At 41.5% G+C, this 14,681-nt stretch overlaps 1 protein-coding gene across 8 annotated transcripts in view; it reads right to left on the reverse strand.

Annotated features, from left to right (window-relative positions):
- Nucleotides 1–14,681, reverse strand: part of usp34 (ubiquitin specific peptidase 34) — a 257,669-nt gene that overhangs the window by 75,658 nt on the left and 167,330 nt on the right. For all 8 annotated transcript variants that reach the window (XM_078229924.1, XM_078229920.1, XM_078229926.1 and 5 more), the window contains 5 exons: nucleotides 4,642–4,707; nucleotides 3,471–3,617; nucleotides 3,326–3,382; nucleotides 3,145–3,222; nucleotides 2,058–2,152 (listed from right to left, as the gene is read on the reverse strand). In XM_078229924.1, the coding sequence (XP_078086050.1) occupies nucleotides 2,058–2,152; nucleotides 3,145–3,222; nucleotides 3,326–3,382; nucleotides 3,471–3,617; nucleotides 4,642–4,707 (443 nt within the window). The remainder of the gene's footprint in view (nucleotides 1–2,057; nucleotides 2,153–3,144; nucleotides 3,223–3,325; nucleotides 3,383–3,470; nucleotides 3,618–4,641; nucleotides 4,708–14,681) is intronic.

Consider the following 14,681-nt stretch of genomic DNA (forward strand, 5'->3'; position numbering starts at 1 on the left):
GGAAATCAGGAGGGCAAAAAGGGGACACAAAATTGTTTTGGCAGATAAGGCAGAGGAGAATCCAAAGAGCTTCTACAAATACATAAAGGGCAAAAGAGTAATAAGGGAGAGAGTAGGGCCTCTTAAGGATCAACAAGGTAATCTATGTGCGGATCCACAAGAGATGGGTGAGATCCGAAATGAATATTTCTCATCAGGTTTACTGTTGAGAAAAGCATGGATGTTAGGGAACTTGGGGAATTAAATATTGATGTCTTGAGGAGTGTACATATTACAGAGGAGGTGGTGCTGGAAGTCTTAAAGCACATCAAGGTAGATAAATCCCCGGGACCTGATGAGGTATATCCCAGGATGTTGTGGGAGGCTAGGGAGGAAATTGCGGGTCCCCTAGCCGAGATATTTGAATCATCGATAGTCACGGGTGAGGTGCCTGAAGATTGGAGAGTGGCAAATGTTGTGCCGTTGTTTAAAAAGGGCTGCAGGGAAAAGCCTGGGAACTACAGGCCAGTTAACCTCACATCTGTGGTGGGTAAATTGTTGGAAGGTATTTTGAGAGACAGGATCTACAGGCATTTAGAGATGCAAGGACTGATTAGGGACAGTCAGCATGGCTTTGTGAGTGGAAAATCATGTCTCACAAATTTAATTTAATTTTTTGAAGGGGTAACCAAGAAGGTAGATGAGGGCAGTGCAGATGATGATGTCTACATGGACTTTAGTAAGGCCTTTGACAAGGTACCGCATGGTAGGTTGTTGCATAAAGTTAAATCTCACGGGATCCAGGGCGAGGTATCTAAATGGATACAAAATTGGCTTCTTGACAGAAGCTAGAGGGTGGTTGTAGAGAATTGTTTTTCAAACTGGAGGCCTGTGACCAGTGGTATGCCTCAGGGATCAGTGCTGGGCCCACTGTTATTTGTCATTTATATTAATGATTTGGATGAGAATATAGGGGGCATGGTTAGTAAGTTTGCAGATGACACCAAGATTGGTGGCATAGTGGACAGTGAGGAAAGTTATCTCCAATTGCAGCGGGATCTTGATCAATTGGGCCAGTGGGCTGACGAATGGCAGGTGGAGTTTAATTTAGACAAATGCAAGGTGATGCATTTTGGTAGATTGAACCAGGGCAGGACTTACTCAGTTAATGGTAGGGCATTGGGGAGAGTTACAGAACAAAGAGATCTAGGGGTACATGTTCATAGCTCCTTGAAAGTGGAGTCACAGATGGATAGAGTGGTGAAGAAGGCATTTGGCATGCTTGGTTTCATCGGTCAGAACATTGAATACAGGAGTTGGGACGTCTTGTTGAAGTTGTACAAGACATTGGTAAGGCCACACTTGGAATACTGTGTGCAATTCTGGTCACCCTATTATAGAAAGGATATTATTAAACTAGAAAGAGTGCAGAAAAGATTTACTAGGATGCTACCGGGATTTGATGGATTAGTTATAAGGAGAGGCTGAATAGACTGGGACTTTTTCTCTGGAGCGTAGGAGGCTGAGGGGTGACCTTATAGAGGTCTATAAAATAATGAGGGGCATAGACAAGGTAGATAGTCAATATCTTTTCCCAAAGGTAGGGGAGTCTAAAACTAGAGGGCATAGGTTTAAGGTGAGAGGGGAGATACACAAAAGTGTCCAGAGGGGCAATTGTTTCACACAGAGGGTGGTGAGTGTCTGGAACAAGCTGCCAGAGGTAGTAGTAGAGGCGGGTACAATTTTATCTTTTAAAAAGCATTTAGGTAGTTACATGGGTACGATGGGTATAGAGGGATATGGGCCAAATGCGGGCAATTGGGATTAGCTTAAGGGTTTTTTTAAAAAATAAGGGCGGCATGGACAAGTTGGGCCGAAGGGCCTGTTTCCATGCTGTAAACCTCTACGACTCCCACTTCCTCAGCAATTTCCATTACTCAAAATCTATTAGCGGTCATACTGTTGAATGTTTAAGAATTGCCATCATGCTAATTGATTTTAAAATACTACACTGTAAAGAACATTACAGTGGAACAGTTAAGTGAAAGCAGCCAAATGTTTTTACAGTTAAATCAAACCTTTTCTCAGCCCGTACTTTCTTTCCACATTGGGAACAAGTATACATGTTATCACCTTCCAGAGTATCTTTGATAGTAACTTCATCAAGTGACTCCTAGAAAAAGAATCACATATTTATATACCACCTTTCACAACCACCAGACAATCTCAAAGCACTTTACAGCCAATGAAGCACTTTTTGAAGCGTAGTCATTGCTGTAAACTAGGAAACATGGCAACCAATTCGCACACAGCAAACTCCCATGGTGTGATAAGGATAGATGATCTTAACTTTGTGTTGTCAACTGAAGAAAAATACTGGTCAGGATACCACAAGATAACTCCCCTATTCTTCCTTGAAATTATGCCATGGGATCTTTTACATCTACCCGAGCAATCAGATGCTGCCTCGGTTTAACTTCTCATCAGAAAGGTGGCACCTCTGACAGTGCAGCACCCTCTCCATATTACACTTCATGTCAGTACATATCTTTGTGCACAAGCCCCAGAGTTAGATACGAACCCAGAACCAAGTAACTCAGAGCGGTACCAACTGAGCCACGGCCGACACAGACAGTACAATATATCTAAAATAAATGTTGCACTATAGAATTATAAATAAGTTCAACATATTATACTGACTTTAAGGCATTTAAAAATCGGATCTAATCCACATCAATAAGCACCACATTGCAATTTTAATAGAATCATAAAATGTCCCTTTTGGTGCAGATGATTATTTAGTCATGAGAAAGCAAAATATCTGAGATTACAAAGAAATACAATTATTTTTTAAAATGCTAGTCCTTTTTCTACTGCAATAGTTATCATTGATTACATTTTAAAGCAGGCAATAATTCAATGAATAAACAACACATTCATAGTTTTTTTTGTTACAGGGCCCACCAACATTGTGCCTCATTATATTTTATTCTAAAAATATTAAGCAGACATGACGCGAGGGGTGATGGTGGGCATTTTGAAATATCTTGTAATGCTTCCATTTTACTAGCCTTTTGAAGATCTTTCACCTTCGTTTTGTTTTTGATAATTAATACACAAACAAATTTGCATTGCTTTAATCTTACAAAATTAGACAAAACTCACATAGATGTTTTTCATGTCAGCTACTTGGCATCTAACGGTGTAGAATTCCTCAGCTGTCTGGCTAACATGTTCACAGTCCTGGATTTTAAAAAAAGTTTCAATTTTAAAATTTACCAGACACTACTAGCTTTCATTAGAAAAGGTGCTGAACTTTGACATTTCAAAAATTAAGTACACTTACCAATGATACTACATTATTCGTTATAACGCCTCCAAATAAGCTTTTCACTGTGTTTTTCTAATTAAAAAAAAGTCAGGACACTTTTAGACAAATAATAGCTTTTTTCTGATTTTAAGCAAATACGAAAAAAGAATTTCAAATTTACCAAGTCATGGGACATTTCTTCAATTTTTGTAATCAAATCAGTGAAAAATTCAGTCATATCTTTCTGTTCCCCAGTGTTCAATGGTTGTTTGTCCATGGTGTAGGTTTTGCAGAATGGTCTTGGATTATATGCTTTGCGCTCACTTTCCTAAAGAAGCAGATATTTCAAAAGAAATTAATCATTTAGAGTATTAAATTAATCTCTATCAATATTAATCCTTATTACAAATGGAACCTGGAAATATTCAACGGGTCTGGCAGGATCAAGTGAGAGTTAACATTTCACATCTGTAACCTTTCATCAGAATTTGGAAAATTTGAAATGAGCCCGAGCTTCCAGTGGCCTGGCATTTTAATTCTCCACCTTGCTCATAAGCTGGCCTCTGTTCTCAGCCCTCTGCAATATTCCGATACAAGCCTGAGGAACAGCATTTCATCTTTCAATTGGGCACATTACAAGCCTTCTGGATTCAACATTGAACAATTTTAAGAGTCAGCCTCTATTCTGTTCCTTAATTCTTTGCAGTTTAGTTTTTTTCTCTCTCTTGCTTCTCTTTTTTTCCCTTTCTTTGTGTTTGGACAGCTGCTATTCAAGAACCTGCCTTCCAGATGACAGATATACAAAAGCAAAATAAGACAGATGCTGGAAATCTGAAATAAAACAAAATGCTGGAAATACTCAGCATGTCCCACAGCAATTATAAGGAGAAACTGAGTTACGGCTCATTCATCTGAACCGTTAACTCTGTTTCTCTCTACAAATGCTGCCTGGCCTGCTGAATATTAGCAGCATTTTCTGTTTTTATAAATCTCGAGACACATCTTTTGTTTCATTACTTGTCAGATTACCACTTCTTTTGGTCTTGTACCATGAGCCTCTTTGCCACTTAATCTTTTGTGTCCTCCACCCCAGAGAACTTCCATTTTGTTCTTTTTCTTATGCTCCCCGTTTTTACTTGCTCAAAACCTGTCACCTTTTTACTTTTCCAAGTTTTGATGATAGGTCATGGACCTGAAATGTTGTGTCTGTTGCTTACTCCACAGATGCTGCCAGACTTGCTGAGTATTTCGATCAATTTCTGTTTTAATTTCTGATTAGAAATTAATCTGATTTGTAGCATCTGCAATATTTTGGCTTCTGAATGAATTGTATAATCCAGTTAAACACTCACCATGAGATACGTGAACATCTTTTGCAGTTCCAGTAGAGTTGTTTTATGCTTTATGTCCTCTGAATACTAAGGAGAAAAACATTTTAAAAATTCTTAAAACACACTGCCACTTGATTTGCATATCTGTATAGAAACAAAAAACTAGTTTTATGAATAGATAGAAGTTTGAGCTGCATTTCAATTTCATAGACATGGGTCAAATTTGACAAATAAAATTATGTCAGTTCCAAAACTGTAAAGTCCAATTAAAGAGATAAATGACAAATAATCTGCTTAAATTTATCACCCCAATCCTGGTATATATTTTAATGACCTTCAACATTGTTCCTATGAATTGAAGGCAGTGATTGTTCCATCCTTGCTGACTCACCTGTTATATTCTAGTCAACTGTGATGTTCTACCTGCTATACTGTGTTGCCTTATACCTAGCACATCCTCCAAATTTTAAGTTTAAATCTGCCAGAGGCAAGGTGCTGTTAAGTCAGAGGACATGCTGGACAGGAAATAGGAGGTGGGAGAGTCAAGTGGGAAACAGTATTACGTCAGGGATTTGGGCTGTAGACACCTGCAGAAAGGGAGTATTTGAACAACTACATTCTAATACTTCCATTAAGATGAAAACATGCATTCTGAAGAGTATTTCATTATCCAAGTGTATACTCATCCCTGAAATCTGAAAATTATTCATCACAATGTGTCTTCATCGGAAGTAAAACATTTTGAAATATTATGAAAGGTATAAAAATGCAAGAACCTCATTCATTTAGGTCTGTCCAAATCAACGCAATTGTGTGCTTACATAATCTGCTTACATTAATACTTTTCAGCAGTTATAAAGATTTTGAAAATCTATTCTCAACACAATTCTCTTTTCCCCTAAAGAAAATAAATGTAACTATGGCCGTTCATGCCCCACCACTGTTGCCAGTGAGGACAGAGAAATTTGGTGTTTAGCCAAATCTCCATACACAGAAATGGGACCGGAGCATCCCGCTGGCATGAACAGCCGGAGAATCTTCCTAATTTGGAGTTTGAGTTCCAGAGTCATTGCTAGCATACTTCAGTATATTTTTAAAAATAAATTATCCTATAAACTATACTGTATAAACTAATCGCCACCTTTTTTGTTTATAAATTGAGACAACTAGGAGAAGCTGCAAAAATCATAGGCAAAAACACAAAGGTCGAAGAGATGTGATTAAAACTGTAGTCACGATGGGGGAAATATCAATTTGAAGGGGGGAAAAGAATTCTACTGTTCTCAGACCATATTGTATCTATTAAATCTACTAATAGCATGATGGACATAAAAAGGGAGGAGGGAAAGAAGGGTTAAAGAAAGCAAAAAGAGAAGAAATGAAGAAAAAAGGAAGAGAGGAAATGAAGAAAAAAGGAAGAGAGGAAACAATTATTTAACTTAAATGAAGGAGTGACTGTGAATAGAATAGGTTGGTATAGTAAACAACTGTAAAACAAAGTAAATTTAGCAAAGAGCGCAAAGCGTAATACATATCTATACCACTCATTCTTTTCCACAATGAAAGAAGAAGAAAATTGCAATTTCTCCAATGAGACACAAAAGATGAAGAGAGAAAAAAGAAATAACACTACAAAGCCCTGAATTGATGGAAACTGTGTCAGTGGATAAGTCATTAACTCCTGAACAGATAAACGCACTTATGAAGACGGTGTAAAGTTTTCATGAGCAGATAAAAAAAACCCAGAAATGTTACCAGTAGAATATTCATGTGAAACTCCACACTGATAATCAAGAGAAGGGTAATAATATGTAATTATTAATTAATTTGAGTGTTAACAGAGATTCCCACAGCTTTGAAATGCACAGGCAATCAGCATTTAGACAGGTGAGGCATCATCCTTTTCAGTGGTAGGATAAGCACAAACAATTTTGCAAATAGAGGAAAGGTTGACTGGGAGTAATAGAAAGAAAGATATCACAAGTTCAGATCTACACATCTTGAGCACTATTGGAAAGATACTAGCAACACTCAAGTAATATTGGACACCAGAGTGCACAGGATCGGAAAGATGTAATTGTATAGCTGCATAACAGAATGAAACAATTGAGGCAGATTTTTTGAAACACAATTATCAAGAAACGTGAGCCAACAAAGGGTCAACTTTCCCATTAGAAGATCAATTAAACCAGTAGGGGGAAGATGATGGAGAAGATTTACAGAAGTTTTCAGAAACAACAGTTGATACTTTTCAATAAATTACATTCAACACCTTTACTTACAGATTTAGAGGTTAGCAAGCAGAAAAAAAGCAGGCTCGAGATGCTTTAGCCTGATCAAGACATCAGTTGTGATGACAATTTTATTGTAAAAGGGACAAATCAATGTTTATTGATAAAAGGGGAAAAAGTAACAATTGTCCAAGCTAGCAAAGATCACATCAGTTACTTCTCTAGCACAGGCAGATGGATCAGAATAATCTGAAGATAGGGCAGCAAATGCATATAATTTCCTAATATAATGTTAATATAGAGAAAAAAAATAACCTGTCATTACCTCTAATTAAATACCCTTGAGCTGCATTCTAAACCTCGATTGGTATAGTTCATGAAATAATTGTACTAACTGGATGCTGATAGTGAAAATCAAGTATGCCTGTCACATGGTGCACAAGTAGACATTCATGATGTTTTCTTTTCCTCTCGATGTATTATGTGAAAGCTTTCTGCTTACAAATTGCATGGTTTGATTTTCCAAAAAGGACAGAACAAAATCACTACCCATGGAACTCCTGTGGCACTAGTCAGTCAGAGTCTCGAGATGAACAGGAGATAAGAAAATAAAAGTTGCTGTTACCGATACATTGAGTTGTAAACTAAAATCAAATTACCTTTTTCTAAAAATCCTAGATAGTTTTGTATTCGTAACAGTATATAGTGGACTATTTTTCATAATTAATACATAATAAAAACATAGGTTGGAAATTTTATTTACAAAACTAAGAATTCATTTGCCATTCTGTATTGCTGTGTCAGAAATATAGAACTGACTTGATGTAAAATCATTGCATTGAAAATGCCATCAACAGAAGCTACCACTATCTTACTTGTCCTCAGGATGACACTAAAATCTAAAAATAATTACAAGGCTTATTATTCTTACTTGCTGCAGTATCTTTCAGCATGTTACAGCAAACACAGCTAAAGATACAATGGGCCTGAACTTCCTCAGAGTGGTAATCAGTATTGGATTGCCACTCCGCTCCCAGTTCTTTATCAGAAATCCTATTGCATCCTACCAGGCCTGGTGAAGTCTGGGCAGTGCAGTGTGTCCTCACATCAAGTGCAGCTCTATCGAAGGGAAGGAAGCCACACTCTATTTTACAGCACTAGCTGCGGGCGGGTCGTGGGAGAGTCAGGCCCAGTAGGGGAAAACCCTGCGAATTGAGGAATTAAGGCTGTTTGCGATTTATATAAAAGATCTGGAAGAAGGTGTAACTGGGGTGATCAGTAAGTTTGCGGACGACACAAAATTGGCAGGACTTGCAGATAGTGAGGAGCATTGTCAGAAGCTACAGAAGGATATAGATAGGCTGGAAATTTGGGCAAAGAAATGGCAGATGGAGTTCAACCCAGATAAATGCAAAGTGATGCATTTTGGTAGAAATAATGTAGGGAGGAGCTATACGATAAATGGAAGAACCATAAAGGGTGTAGAGACGCAGAGGGACCTGGGTGTGCAAGTCCACAGACCCTTGAAGGTGACGTCACAGGTGGAGGTGGTGGTGAAGAAGGCATATGGCATGCTTGCCTTTATAGGACGGGGCATAGAGTATAAAAGTTGGGGTCTGATGTTGCAGATGTATAGAACGTTGGTTCGGCCGCATTTGGAATACTGCGTCCAGTTCTGGTCGCCACATTACCAGAAGGACGTGGAGGCTTTGGAGAGAGTACAGAGGAGGTTTACCAGGATGTTGCCTGGTATGGAGGGGCTTAGTTATGAGGAGAGATTGGGTAAACTGGGGTAGATCTCCCTGGAAAGACGGAGGATGAGGGGATACTTAATAGAGGTGTATAAAATTATGAAAGGCATAGATAGGGTGAACGGTGGGAAGCTTTTCCCCAGGTCGGTGGTGACGTTCACGAGGGGTCATAGGTTCAAGGTGAAGGGGGGGAGGTTTAACACAGATATCAGAAGGACATATTTTACACAGAGGGTGGTGGGGGCCTGGAATGCACTGCCAGGCAAGGTGGTGGAGGCGGACACACTGGGAACGTTTAAGACTTATCTAGATAGCCATATGAACGGAGTGGGAATGGAGGGATACAAAAGAATGGTCTAGTTGGACCAGGGAGCGGCACGGGCTTGGAGGGCCGAAGGGCCTGTTCCTGTGCTCAATTGTTCTTTGTTCTTTAATTCCTGCGAAAGTTTGTTGCGAGTCTGTGCAATAGTTATCCTGAAGTTAGAAAGGGTTTTAATTCTTCTAACATTTCTGGGTAACCACTGGTGTAGCCCAGGCAGAACCATCTGAAGTTTGAGATTTAAAATCGCATTTTTGGATGGTTCCCAGTACAGTAGTGCAAACCTTACCTGGGAACTCCTGAATGGGATTCCCCTGTGCATCTTTGGGGTACCAATACAACAACCTGGGGCTCAGCAGTAACAGCCCAATATTTCACAACGTTAATATAATTGCAGGTGAGGAATGCCTTTTCTTGTCTTTTTACCCATCCCAAAAGTCTAAACATTCTCTACTTCACATCACAAAGTTTATTCTTAGATCAAGATTTTCAACTTTACTGCTCTACAGTTCATTCAATATGTTGATCACTTTCTTTGCTCAAGTAATTGCTGTGACATTCGCCCTAAATTTACCTTTTTCCAGTTTGAATCTCGTTCGATCAGAATTTAATTTTAAATAATATTTCAGTTTTAGCTCTTCTACAGCCCTAAAGTGTTTATTCAATGCATAAAGTTAAAACTCTCATCTGTTTTAAATCATTTTAGACCTTCACTTCCAATAACCTTGACAGCCTAGTCTAGCCTAACCTGCCCCACAACGACCTTTACCCCACCCCAAACTATCTGTTCCTCTGACTTGAGCCTCATAAATTCCTATCTTTCTTAGTTCCACCATTGTTAGCTGCTCTTTAAGATGCCTAACCCCTATGCAATTTGGTCTAAACTAGCCTGGCAGTGGGAAGGAAACCTGAGTGTAGAGTCAGGAAGAAGAACAGCAAAGCTGGAATTAAGGGCAATAAATTATAAATTAAGCATGGAAGGTCAAGGACACAAAGGCTAGAAAATAGACAAAAGGAGGTGTTCAGTCGTTAGTGCTATATACTTCAATGCAAGGAATCTAGTGACTAAGACAGATGCTAAGGTACAATACTTCGAAGTATTATATCATAGCCATTACTGAAACATGGCCTAAGCAAGGGCAGGAACAACATTCAACTTTCCTGGTTACATGGCTATGCAATTATATGGGATAGAGAGAGGGATTAAAAAGGTTGAGTGGTTTGCAATACTGTTCAAAGAAACAACCACAGTTGTGAGGAGGATGATATGCTGCAAGGAGAATCAAAGGAGGCCATTTAGTTTGAACTGGGGAATAAAACAGAGTAAGAAGTCTCACAACACCAGGTTAAAGTCCAACAGGTTTATTTGATAGCAAAAGCCACTAGCTTTCGGAGCGTTGCTCCTTCATCAGGTAAGTGGGAGTTCTGTTCACAAACGGCATATAAAGACACAAACTCAATTTACAAAATAATAGTTGGAATGCGAGTCTTTACAGGTTATCAAGTCTTAAAGGTACAGACAATGTCAGTGGAGAGAGGGCTAAGCACAGGTTAAAGAGATGTGTATTGTCTCCAGTCAGGACAGTTAGTGAGATTTTGCAAGCCCAGGCAAGTCGTGGGGGTTACAGATAGTGTGACATGAACCCAAGATCCCAGTTGAGGCCGTCCTCATGTGTGCAGAACTTGGCTATCAGTCTCTGCATCGTCATGTGTCGTGAAGGCCGAGTTGGGGAACGCTTACCCGAAGATCAGAGGCCGAATGCCCATGACCGCTGAAGTGTTCCCCAACAGGAAGAGAACACTCTTGCCTGGTGATTGTTGAGCGGTGTTCAATCATCCATTGTAGCGTCTGCATTGTCTCCCCAATGTACCATGCCTCGGGACATCCTTTCCTGCAGCGTATCAGGTAGATAACGTTGGCCGAGTTGCAAGAGTATGTACCGTGTACCTGGTGGATGGTGTTTTCACGTGAGATGATGGCATCCGTGTCGATGATCCGGCACGTCTTGCAGAGGTTGCTGTGGCAGGGTTGTGTGGTGTGGTTGTGTGGTCACTGTTCTCCTGAAGGCGGGTAGTTTGCTGCGGACAATGGTCTGTTTGAGGTTGTGCGGTTGTTTGAAGGCAAGAAGTGGGGGTGTGGGGATGGCCTTGGTGAGATGTTCATCTTCATCAATGACATGTTAAAGGCTCCGGAGAAGATGTCGTAGCTTCTCCGCTCCGGGGAAGTACTGGACGACGAAGGGTACTCTCTCCGCCGTGTCCCGTGTTTGTCTTCTGAGGAGGTCGGTGCGGTTTTTCGCTGTGGCGCGTCGGTACTGTTGATCGATGAGTCGAGCGCCATATCCTGTTCTTATGAGGGCATCTTTCAGCGTCTGGAGGTATCTGTTGCGATCCTCCTCATCCGAGCAGATCCTGTGTATACAGAGGCTTGTCCGTAGGGGATAGCTTCTTTAAAGTGTTTAGGGTGGAAGCTGGAGAAGTGGAGCATCCGTGAGGTTACCCGTGGGCTTGCGGTACAGTGAAGTGCTGAGGTGACCGTTCTTGATGGAGATGCGTATGTCCAAGAATGCAACCAATTCCGGAGTGTAGTCCATGGTGAGCCTGATGGTGGGATGGAACTTGTTGATGTCATCATATAGTTGTTTCAGTGATTGTTCACCATGAGTCCAAAGGAAGAAAATGTCATCAATGTATCTAGTGTATAGCATCGGTTGAAGGTCCTGTGCGGTGAAGAGGTCTTGTTCGAACCTGTGCATGAGGATGTTGGCATATTGAGGTATTTGGTCCCCATGGCAGTTCCGTGTGTCTGGACGAAGAACTGGTTATTGAACGTGAAGACATTGTGGTCCAGGATGAAGCCGATGAGTTGTAAAATTGCATCTGGAGACTGGCAGTTGTTGGCGTCGAGTACTGAGGCAGTTGCAGCAATGCCATCGTTGTGGGGGATGCTGATGTAGAGTGCCGAGACATCTATTGTGACGAGGAGTGCTTCTGGTTCAACTGCTCCATGTGTGCTGAGTTTCTGTAGGAGGTCCGTAGTGTCGCGACAAAAGCTGGGGGTTCTTTGTACAATGGGTTTCAGGAAGCCCTCGATGTAGTCGGAGGGGTTCTCGCACGGGGTCCCATTGCCCGATATGATGGGATGGCCGGGTGTGTTTGCCTTGTGTATCTTCGGGAGGCAGTAGAGATCTCCAACGTGGGGAGTATGTGGAATGAGAGCACGGAGGGTGCTCTGAAGGTCCAGATCAAAGGTCTTGATCGGTCTGTTGAGTTGACGGGTGTGTCCTTTGGTGAGATCCGCGGGTAACTGTCTGTAGTGTTCCTCGTTGTTCAGTTGTCCGTATACTTCTTTGCAGTAATCCATTCTGTTCAGTATGACAATGGCCCCTCCTTTGTGTGCTGGTTTGATGACAATGTTGTGGTTGGTCTTGAGAGCGCAGATGGCGTTGCGTTGTGCTTGGGTGATGTTCGGGGCTGTCTTGTGAGTGCGGCTGATGCGTCTGGTGTTGACGCACCTCCTGATGGCTTGAGCATACATATCAAGTCGAAGGCAGTGGCCTTCCAGAGGAGTCCAATTCAACTCTTTTCTCTTCGGTTATTGCACTGCGGATCTCTCTGTCGGTTGTTCCGGTTCATTGGCTGTCTCATTGTGTTCGCTGTTGGCCTCCCGGAGCGGAGAAACTACGACATCTTCTCCGGAGCCTTCAACATGTCATTGATGAAGACGAACATCTCGCCAAGGCCATCCCCACACCCCACTTCTTGCCTTCAAACAACCGCACAACCTCAAACAGACCATTGTCCGCAGCAAACTACCCAGCCTTCAGGAGAACAGTGACCACGACACCACACAACCCTGCCACAGCAACCTCTGCAAGGCGTGCCGGATCATCGGCACGGATGCCATCATCTCACATGAGAACACCATCCACCAGGTACACGGTACATACACTTGCAACTCGGCCAACGTTGTCTACCTGATACGCTGCAGGAAAGGATGTCCCGAGGCATGGTACATTGGGGAGACCATGCAGACGCTACGACAACGGATGAGTGAACACCGCTCCACAATCACCAGGCAAGAGTGTTCTCTTCCTGTCGGGGAACACTTCAGCGGTCATGGGCATTCGGCCTCTGATCTTCCGGTAAGCATTCTCCCTGGCGGCATTCACCACACACGACAACGCAGAGTCGCTGAGCAGAGACTGTAAGCCAAGTTCTGCACATGAGGACGACCTCAACTGGTATCTTGGGTTCATGTCACACTATCTGTAACCCCCACGACTTGCCTGGGCTTGCAAAATCTCACTAACTGTCCTGGCTGGAGACAATACACATCTCTTTAACCTGTGCTTAACCTCTCTCCACTCACATTGTCTGTACCTTTCAGACTTGATTACCTGTAAAGACTCGCATTTCAACCATTATTTTGTAAATTGAGTTTGTTTCTTTATATGCCCTGTTTGTGAACAGAACTCCCACTTACCTGATGAAGGAGCAGCGCTCCGAAAGCTAATGGCTTTTGCTATCAAATAAACTTGTTGGACTTTAACCTGGTGTTGTGAGACTTCTTACTGTATTTACCCCAGTCAACGCTGGCATCTTGACATCATGAATAAAACAGAGGCAGTCATCCAGCTGGGAGTATACTAAACACCTAATCAGCAGGAATTAGAAGAATAAATATGTAAGCAAATTGCCAAGAAGCATAAACTGAGATAAATTGAGTGCAACAGGCACAAAGGGGACGAATTATTAAAACACATTCAGGAAAGCATTTCTAGCCAGTACATAGCAAGGGCAGCGAGAGACAATTTTGTACTTAATTTAGAGAATGAATCTCGGCGGTGGAAGGGGTATAAGTGGGAGAGCATTTTAGTGAAAATCATAATTCAGTTAGATTTAGACTAACTACAGAAAAGGATAAGGATGGACAGGAGTAAAAGATATAAATTAGATAAAGACTAATTTTAATAAGCTGAGCTGTGATTTAGCACAAACGGACTGAAAACTACTACCGTAGCTCAGGAAGAGCAGTGTGAAATAATCAATGGAGTAAACATGGTAAGGAAGGAAATATAAAGATGTTTAGCATCCTTTAAAGTGCATAAATCAGCCTGGATAAAATGTATCCGGGGGCGGGATTTTCCAGCTGCACTCAACCCAAGACCGGAAAAATCTGGCCCAAGGTCAACAGACCTTTGCCTGATCCTGTCCAGTCCGTTATGATTCCCGTGGCGGGCGGACGGGAAAATCCTACCCAAGGTTGCTAAAGGAAGAAATAGTGGAAGTTCTGACCATCATTTTCCAATCCTCTCTGGCTACCGGTGTGGTTTTGGAAGACTGAAATGTTGTAATTTTTTTTTTTAAGGGAGTGAGGTTCAGGACAGTCAGCGTTGCCTCAGTGTTGGGAAAAGTACTGGAAGAAATTCCGTGACACAGTATAAATTCATCATTTAGAAAAACACAGGTTAACGAAGGGTGGTCAGCATGGATTTGTTAAGAGGTCAAGATTGAAAGGGAGCCAATGAGGGTAACACATTTGATGTAGTCCACATAGATTTTAGCAAGTCTTATGTCAAGGCCTCACATTGCAGACTGGTCAGAAAATTAAAAAAGTTATGGGGATCTAAGGAAAGGTGGCAAGTGAGATCCAAAATTGGTTCAGTGGCTAGAACAAAAGGTAATGGTTGACAGGTCACTGGAAGACTGTTTCTAATGGGGCTCCCCAAGACTCAATATTGCTATTTGTGGCCTGTA

The sequence above is a fragment of the Mustelus asterias genome, chromosome 15 (genome assembly GCF_964213995.1).
Source record: "Mustelus asterias chromosome 15, sMusAst1.hap1.1, whole genome shotgun sequence".
NCBI lineage: Eukaryota > Metazoa > Chordata > Chondrichthyes > Carcharhiniformes > Triakidae > Mustelus > Mustelus asterias.